At 46.7% G+C, this 9,294-nt stretch overlaps 1 protein-coding gene across 2 annotated transcripts in view; it reads left to right on the forward strand.

Moving 5' to 3' along the window:
• The first annotated feature begins 7,595 nt into the window (after positions 1–7,595).
• LOC106750657 (fasciclin-1) overlaps positions 7,596–9,294 on the forward strand; it is a 116,199-nt gene continuing 114,500 nt past the window's right edge. For both annotated transcript variants that reach the window (XM_014631153.1, XM_014631152.1), the window contains exon 1: positions 7,596–7,672. In XM_014631153.1, coding sequence (XP_014486639.1) covers positions 7,669–7,672 — 4 coding nt within the window. In that variant the 5' untranslated portion in view covers positions 7,596–7,668. The remainder of the gene's footprint in view (positions 7,673–9,294) is intronic.

Below are 9,294 nucleotides of genomic sequence, written 5' to 3' on the forward strand. Positions count from 1 at the left end.
TTTCAGTTTTAGTGCTTTAATATTCTTAATTGAAATACTAAATTTACTAAGATTCAGAATATATTTTGATTAAATGTGATGCTTACGATGAACTTATGATATGCCTGCATAAATTTATGTGAAATACCTGAACCAAGTAATATTTACTTGAATGCGTTATGTATTTTTCTGCGTACACGAATAATGAAGAATCACTCAACTTCGAGTTACATCTTTCGTTCTACTTTTCCGGAATAATTTCGCTCAACGAAATCCAGAGAATAACGGTTCTCAGACACGTACCATTTTTCATCTTCCACCCGTGCTTGAAAACCGTCGCAAGATCGATCGGAGGATCCGCGCGGTCATTATCCGGGCTTGTTGGCCTGTGTTATCAGCGATAATCCGGCCGACACCCGGTATATCGGTGGACACTATGCGCGCGTACACGTGTGTATAATGCATAGTAACAAAGGCGTTATCGCAGAGCGAGAGCCGGGAGCGCTTTATGACCCCGATATCGAATCGAATCGCGAAGTAATTTGCACGTAGTAATGGCACCGTACCAAAGGAAAGCTGCCGTTAGCGGAACACGCGGTTGCTAAGGTGTTGTTCTTGGTTTCGCGACATCGTCCCCGATGGGTACGTCGGGACGACGTCGCTCTTGATCGCCGCATCGAGACGCAACGACGACGACGACATTTTCTCTTTCTCTCTCTCTCTCTCTTCACGACCGCAGTGCGCGCGTCCAGAGAAATGGTATTGCTCTCTCTTTCTCTCTCCGTTGGCACGGGATCTTGGCCGCGGTCGTGTCGCGACCAAGCATGTTCGCCGCAAGCCCGTCGTCTCGTTTTATCCGCCGAATATGCCTTTAGATTGAATATTTCAAAGGGAACTTTTCCACCCGGCCACGAAGACGCGAAAAATGTGTGTGCTCGCGCGCATAATCTGTAAACTGCCTGTGACCGCGCGTATCCGCTCCCTCCCGCGCCACGTGAATCACGGCTGACTCACTTCGCCGCGTGACAAATAAATTTGAATAATGATCGCGTCATCGACGCCAATGAATCAGCTCGTGTGTCAACGGAAGCATCGAAGCTGCCGATCGAACTTTCAGATTCAGATTGCTTCGAAAACGTTCATTCACACTCGAGGCGCGGCCTTCCCGCGAAATTTCGTCGCGTCGAAAATTCGTTTAATTGCGTTCGAGTCGAGTTCCAGAGTCTTCTCGCGGAAGACCCCGCCCGGAACGACGTCACGCTCGAGTGGCTACGCGACCGCAAAATTCCCGAGCTTTTTCACATCCCGCCATTTTCTCCTTACCGGCGCGTCTCCCGAGTGTTTCAACTCAAGTGAACACTCGTAAGGCACTAAAGCGCGCTCGTACGGATGAGCTGGTATAATAATATGCAGATTAATCGTGGCTCTTCGGCGCGCGGAGTGTGTAACTCGTGAAGCTTTCGCCTGAGCGACGATATCGTTGACTCATAAACGACGGGGCGCGTCATCGCCGAATGAAAGTTCAGCCGTTCGCATGAATGTCCGTAACCGTCGAGAGCGTAGTCGTTGGAGCGTATAGGAGACAATAAAAGGGGCCACAGGGGGAGGTGGAAGAGCGGCGATAAACAATTCACGATTGAAAATATGGAAAGCCTAAAAGGATATATCCGTTTCTCTCTCTCTCTCTCTCTCTCTCTCTCTCTCTCTCTCTCTCTCTCTCTCTCTCTCTCTATACGTTAGCGTAATGGACGCGAAGATGACGCGTACTCCGCGTTTATTGGATGAATAAAAAGGGACTCGTGTGATTCGCTTCGATAACTTAGAATAATTTTATGCAAAGCAGAGAGAAAGGGTGACTGCAATTTATTCATATTCGACATACAAAGAACAGCATCCGGTGCTTTCCATTTACATGCCTTTCAGCGCCTTTCAGCGACTCTCGTGTCGATTTGAGTAAGCTTCGAGTCGATAACTCTAATACAATAAATGAAAAGCTCTTGTGAGCAAAAGATGATGCGCGTAAGAGAGATGTGCTTCGAGTAAGCGACACTGAGAAAAACACGTAAACCTATATTTTCGTTGACTGGAAAGGGAATTTTATATATAGACGGAAAGTATATACAGAATGTCCGATAATTTCCTCGGGATCCGTGATACGCATGTAGAACGGATGAAACTGCGTCATCGAATGGAAAGCACTTCTTGTATTTTAGTGAAACATTTTTCTCTCTCGTGCATATTTGTTCCGAAAAAAAAAAAAAATGAAGCGTGCAAATACTTCTTGTTTTCTCAATCAACGCTTATATCCGATCAGTAATTCATTTAGCAACTTTTAGATAACAGTTTGCATTCCCTTTTCCTGTTCGCCGGAGGGGAAAAAGAACTAACGACACGTAGTCACGCACCTTACGATGCCCCTCGGCATCGAGGAAGTCGCAAATGAGCGAAGCGGCAGTTGCGGACGCGCGAATCGGATATGTCGCCTTATTACCGCCAACCGTAAAAAGTTTAAGTCTCCGCGGGAATGGACCAAACTGGTGGCATGGAGAAATTTTCGACGTATGCTCGCGTTAATTAAATTTCGTTTCTTCCCGTCTTATACGGCGGAGTGGCGCGCGCGTTGAGACTCGGCTCAGCTCGGCTCGGTTCCTCTCCCCGTATTAAAGCATGCGAGTGCTCGTAAAAACGTGTCCCCGTCTCTCTCTCTCTCTCTCTCTCTCTCTCTGTTCTTTCTTTTTACGTTAATTGTAATTAAATGTGATTACCGAGACGCGAGCGAGTTTCCTCCGCGACGAAGATATGCGATACAGTGCGCGATTACGACCTGACCCCCGCAGTAGAGCGGCGGGACGCAAGTCTCGGAGAGTTTCCTCCAACGAGAACGGCGCTCGTAAAGGACGACGAAGCGTGAAAAATGACGTTGAGTGCGCGAGGGCGTGAGGCCTCGTAAAAATATCGTTCGTAGAGCGGGAAATCGCAAACGAGCGCGGCCACAAGCACCGCGATTGCGATCGTTAACCTCGTCGGTCGGCCGCGAATATTCGATTAATTATCGGATTGCGCGAGACGGATAATGCCTTTTTTTCTTCCGTGCATTGCGCATTGCAATATCAAATATTTCGAAGCTGAAATAATTGTCCTCTTTATTACGTCAAATTAGCCTGTGCCGACAAACACGGTAAATACGGCGCGTGGTCGTCGAAATATATTTGGAAATGTAACACCGCGTCCTCAACCGCGCTTTCATTAAACTTTTCTTTTTCATTCCTTTTGCGCACGACAAACGTAGTAAAGGTAGCTTAAACGAATTTTAATCACCGGTATCGCCGCCACTCTGATACATGCCGTGAGATAAAATGCCACTCGGAGTGTATTCATAGAACGGTCTGGAAAATGCCGAGTTGAAACGTGAAACGTTAAATTACTTATTTATTGATGATGTAATTTTAAACATCCACCTAAGCGGGTCAGACCTAAACTTGGGAAACGCTCGATCGGTGAGCCTACATTCCTCGAAAGCTATTCCCGATTCCATACGCCGAAATTCTAGAAGAGGAAATAATTGGATGATAGCAGTGTCTGTCATCGTGACAAACGTGCGAAATTGTCTTCGATTCGCGGGAAAGTAAATAAAATCGTGCGGCCGAGCGAGCGAGAGAAAGTAAGAAAAGGCAAAATATGTATAGAAAATATAATATAAATAGAAAATATTGCTGTGCGCGATTTAATTTCATTTCTGCAGTCGTCGTTACCGCAAGTTCTCGACTCGGTTGCCCCGCATAGAGAAATATCCGGCTGAATCGTTTATCGCCAGTTTAGTCTATCAACGCGACCCGATTGTTTTCGTTCGACGGGCAGAATGCCGGGGCATTTACAAATGCGAATATTTGTCCACGTTAATAATACATAATATCATGCCGGCGCGCTCGTTAAACGTCGCTTTCGCGACCTGCCTGCTCGGTCTCGTTAGCAAAATTGCTATTGGTACGATCGCGCGCGCAAGCGCAATCCATATGCAAATTTTCCAAACGATCTGCTCATCTCGAAGCTAGCGAAACGAAAGGAGATAAAAGCGAGAGGATCTCCCGCCCGTTCCGGAGAGAACGATGGAAAGTCGAAGAAACCGTGAAACAACCGAAACATTTTAGGTTCACATTAATAGACGTTATTTGGAATTTGTTTTCAACTAGAGACACTCGGGTTTTTAATTTAGAATTTGGTGTGAGTTTTTCAGGTAGAATCGCGACTAAAAATGAAATTTATTTTTCGTCAAATGAATTTCATGAGGTCACACATATCGTACGATTCAGCTAAAGCAGAAAGCTGTTGAATTAAATCTGAATCTAAATCCGAATATGTCACGCAAGACAAATGAAGATTATTAATACAGACTTAATAGTCGCGATAAAGACGTCTATAAAAGATCTCCGCTGAATCTTTTTGGAGACTTCTTCTTGAACTTTTCGTTTCAATCGCTTTTTAGCAATCAAGTACTTTCTAAAAAAATCAACGTATTATCATCGTGAAACGTCAATCAATAGTCGCGCAGAACGAATCACAATTCGCCTGCCGGTAAAAGTCCCCGAAACAACGCGCGACGTCTCGATTACATTCAGCCGGAGAGCTTTTCCTATCTGCGGGGTTGTTTTCGCTTGTCGTCCCTTTTCTCCCTTTGTCCGCGGCCCGCGACCAATCCCGTTGCTCTACGGCGGCTCGCCCCGACAAGCCGACTCGCATTAATTGCCGGGAGTCACGACATGTCTCCATTACTCAAGAGCTTCGTTAAAGGGAGGTAAAGAGAATAAGAGGGTACTGCGAGGATATATAAGGGCCGAACGCGAGATAAAGGACGTCGCGCGCGCGTGGTTACGTTTCGCCGTTATTTCTCGCAAATTGAACGCCCCATGGACGTGGCTTCTAACGAGAAAATCAAATCTGGTTCGATCAGCGTGCGAGAGCGAACGAGAGATCTGCCGTCGATCGTTCACCGTCATCCCTCTCAGCGAATTTCGAGCGTTCGCGAGGTCCCTCGTCCGACGCCAATCCCGATTTCATTTTCAAGCCGGACGCGCGTCGCGACGACCTCGAGATTTGTCTAAATGTCCATATGTTTCTCAACGATTTAACAGAGTGAACGACGTCGATCGTTGCGAAATATAGACACGTCTGAATAAACCGCATTCTAAATACCATCGTTCCGCTAATTAATCAGAAATTTCCTGCTGACGACGACGACGACGACGATGACCGATGCAGCTAATAGACCCCTCGCGCTCCGGATTCACCCCGCCAATTATTCCGCCGTGTATTAATTAGCATATATGACCGTGGTAACAAAGTTTCCCGCCTCCGACAATGCCGTCTACGACGGAAACTTACGGCTCTGACAATTCGTAGGTCCAGTTCGCTAACCAGACGCAATTTGGCACCTGGAAATTTCGCCGAAGGCGACTCGATCGCATCCAAGCACCCATTTCTGCGTTAATATCCCGTTAACTTCATCGAACGAGGGAAGGACACGGAGAATCGAAACGATGAAATTATAGATCTCCGCTACGTTTTGCATGAAATTCGCCGATTCGCCACTCGATGCTTTAATAATATCGCAGACGTTTAATTATTTGAGCAAAAAACTCGAAACCGCCGAAACAGCTATTGTGGGCAAGTTTCAAGTTGAACGCAGAGTGCGCCCCATGAAGCCGAATGTAGGCCATGAATGTGCACGGGCAGTAGGGGAAGTATAAAATGCGAAAATATATCCTATTAACTCCCGCGGCGAGTCGAAAGGCCCGTGAAATCGTCTGTACATTACAACGAGGGGGGAGGGGGGGGGGCGGACTATCGCGGGGCAGAAAAATCGCCGACAAGGTACGGCTGCGTGCGGAACTTTAGCAGTTTATTATATCCGAGCGCGCCGACATAGTTCTCTCCCCCGCCGGGCGGAACGGGAGTTTCAAGCAATGGGACGAAATAATCGCGTTTTTACGATACTCCGTGCCGAGTTTTACGAGAATCGGAAGCCTCGGCGACGCTTTTGTGCGGTAAAACTTGTTCGAATGCCACACGCGTCATAAAATCGACAAAGCGAGCCAACGCGGAGTTTTATCATACCCTGGTCGACATACTTTCCCCGTCTATCCAACGCGGTAAGTTCGCATACCACAACGGAGCGGGCAGCAGTCCGCAGACGCGCTCACGGATGGCGCATAAACGTCGCGAAAATATCGCGCGAGCGGTTGAATTAAATCTCGCCGGGGATGCGGATTGATCGCCGTGATTATAAATAGTACTCAAGGGGCGAGAGAACGAGGATCGGAGGGTTGTAATAATCTATACGCGGCGAAAGGAGAATCTGAATTGAAAGTCGCATAAAACGGTCTGGGGGAGGGGGGAGACAGGCAGGGAACATGATAAATATTAAAAATATTATAACATTCTAATCCCGGCAAGCATAATTTATTCACGTACTTTTAACAGGCGAGTTTGCGAAAAATAGAACTGATACGTAACTTTAATCTGATTTACCCAATCCATCCTTGCATCTGTTAACTTTCGATATTTAATTGAAGTTTCGGCTACCTGTGTGTGAATATAACCGCCATAATGCTCTCTTTGCTAAATTATAAAAATATCGTGACCTCTCTCATGCCAAAATGCCTTTCACCATGCTAACAACTTTTTGTTTCCGCGATCACGTTATTTTTTGTCCGAGAGACACTCGGAGACTGATGATCCGCGCGGAAAGAGGCCGGTTACCTAGAGCAAAGCGGAGCACAGAACCCGGTAACTCATAACACCCGCCGGTGGATCGGGCTTTGCATTCGGCTAATTAAGCATTGATAACTAACGAGGTTCCTTTGTGGCGCGTGTCCGCGCCGCCGTTCGGACGAAAGTCACCGGAAAATGTCAGCCGACACGTCGGGATTAAACGCTGTAGCTCGGACGCGCATGCTGGCGAGCGAGTTCGACGTTCGCGACCCCGCGTCGAACAGTAGTCGAGAGTTCGCGAACTCGAACGCAAACTGCGACTTTAATCCTCGCTGATGCGAATTGCTCGCGACGTGATATCTCCGATGGCAGCTGCGTTTCTCTTTGTTTCTCTCTCTCTTCTCTTTTTCCCCACTTTGTTTTATCTCATTCATTCCCGTGGAGAAAGGATTCGCACTCATGTACGTCGCTCGCGACATCAGAAGAGGCGGAATCGATCGTTCCGTTGTTCCGCACTCGTTTCCTGCTTTATCATGCGCGGACGATGATTAATTTAACGACCCGCTATGAGCCCCCAGTCTCCCTTTGAACGCGGCTCAGCGATTGTTTGATTTTGTTCCGCGGCGGGAGAGAAGAAAGGGACGATTGGGAGGGCTTGCCCGCACATATATACAGGATATAATGCCGTAAGCGTTTCTCGATTTTTCCCTTCTTTTTCTCTCTTCCCCTTCACCCTTTTTTTTTCTTTTGCGTACAACGCGCGTCCGTTAATTGGTGGTGCGCCACCGCCAAAGAGATCACCGGGATCGAACAAGCTCTAACATTCCGTGTCCCGACCTTCTGTTGCAGTTTTACCAGCTCCTGGAAGCCAGTCAGGTGGCCAATACCACACTCACGTATCGCCACGTGACCGTATTTGCGCCCACTAATCGAGCGTTCCAGAAGTACAACGGGAGCACGAAGAATTTGGTTCTCTACCATATGTGTGAGTACAATTGAATTCTTTGATCTCAAGGGTGAAAGAGCGGGAGAAAGAGCAGCGGCTTCAAAAGCCCGGTGCGCGGAGAGATTTTTTCCGAAAAATATTACATTCGCAAGATGAAAAAAAGATTGTACTTTGGTGTCCGATTAAAAGAAATTCATATCGTTTGAAATATTGAAATAGGGTACGGAAAAAACTGTTCCTATATGCCCATTAAGCTTTCATGTTGTCAACTTGAAAAGGTATTCGAATAAGCTGCTAATTAATTGCTGTAATATATAAATTTTAGTTTTAGTACAAATATGTCCCGTTCGTGTTGTACAGTCTAGTATATTATTCCGCGAAAATTCTCTCCGTGTAGTTAATATTTGATCGCATGCGCGTACTAGTGGTGATGGTGGTTGGTGGTAATGTGCTTTTCACATAATTTCCAAAAATTTGAAATGCAAAGCACACGAATATCCGTGTAACGATATTGTGAAAGTCGCAAAATAAATAAACCTTCGTGATAAGCTACGTTACATCCCAATTGTTCAAACGGAACACGAAAAGGAATCCTAAGAACACATTGATAGAAAATTATAGTTATTTTCGGCGCTAAACACATTCTACAACAACATGCATGTAAAATTATTACCACTTTATTAGACACTTACTAGAAAGCTGGTTCTCCTCACTATTTCTGCGGTTAAAGTAAAAAAGGGATATGTGTGGCGCCGAAAATGACTATAATTTTCTATCAGTGTCCGAATCGAAATTTTAAATACAACATTAAGTCTTCAAGTGGGGAAAACGGCAATAATTTCCCGATTGTAGCACCAAAGGAGTACAATAAAAGACCTCTGAACACTTGATGTGGAACTAAATTACACTTAAAGTAGGACTAAAATTTCGACTCGGATGCACGTCGCAAAAATTCACCAAATCTTTCTCAACAGTCATCGAGCATTAAGCTGGAGAAACGTACGAATTTCAAAGGAAAACTACTCCTCGATAATTCCCAGAAGAAACGAATTCGCGACACGCACGATAATTAAATCCGCAGCGAGCCGCCGACGACGCGTGTGTGTGAAATCGTCCAACAATGGTAGACAGGAAAATTTAATATTTCCTCAACTATTGTGTCACGCGGCGTTTTCCGGAGCGGACCGACGCGACGGAATCCGCAATTCGCAACGATTTTCGCGAGAGTTCGCGAGCGTCCGTCGCTCCTCCCTCCCGCACGTCCGCATTATTTCCTACCTTCCTTCCTTTTCTCGCCGGTTTTTCGCGCGAGAGTGCATTAGCCAGCTCGCCGTCAGGTTTCGGTATTTCACCCTTTGATCTCAACGGGGTGCTCGCTCGCGTTCGCGCGTGCATCCGTAATATATCCGCCGCGAGCTGCAAAGCCGCGCGGCTTGGAAGGTGCATTCGGTATGCGCCGGACGTTTACCGTGCTTTCCGCGTAATTCACGGGCTTCTTCGATGGCCGAATGAACGGGCGGGCCCGCCGTGCAATCCGTTATCGACATGTATCCGCGTTTACGACCATTCGGCATTCATCGATGTAGATCCTGATAGAAAGGGACGACCTGCGACGCGATGGGGAGGATAGATGAAACGGCGACGACAGTGATGAGAGGGAG

The sequence above is a fragment of the Dinoponera quadriceps genome, unplaced genomic scaffold (genome assembly GCF_001313825.1).
Source record: "Dinoponera quadriceps isolate SergipeBrazil2010 unplaced genomic scaffold, ASM131382v1 scaffold5593, whole genome shotgun sequence".
Lineage (NCBI taxonomy): Eukaryota > Metazoa > Arthropoda > Insecta > Hymenoptera > Formicidae > Dinoponera > Dinoponera quadriceps.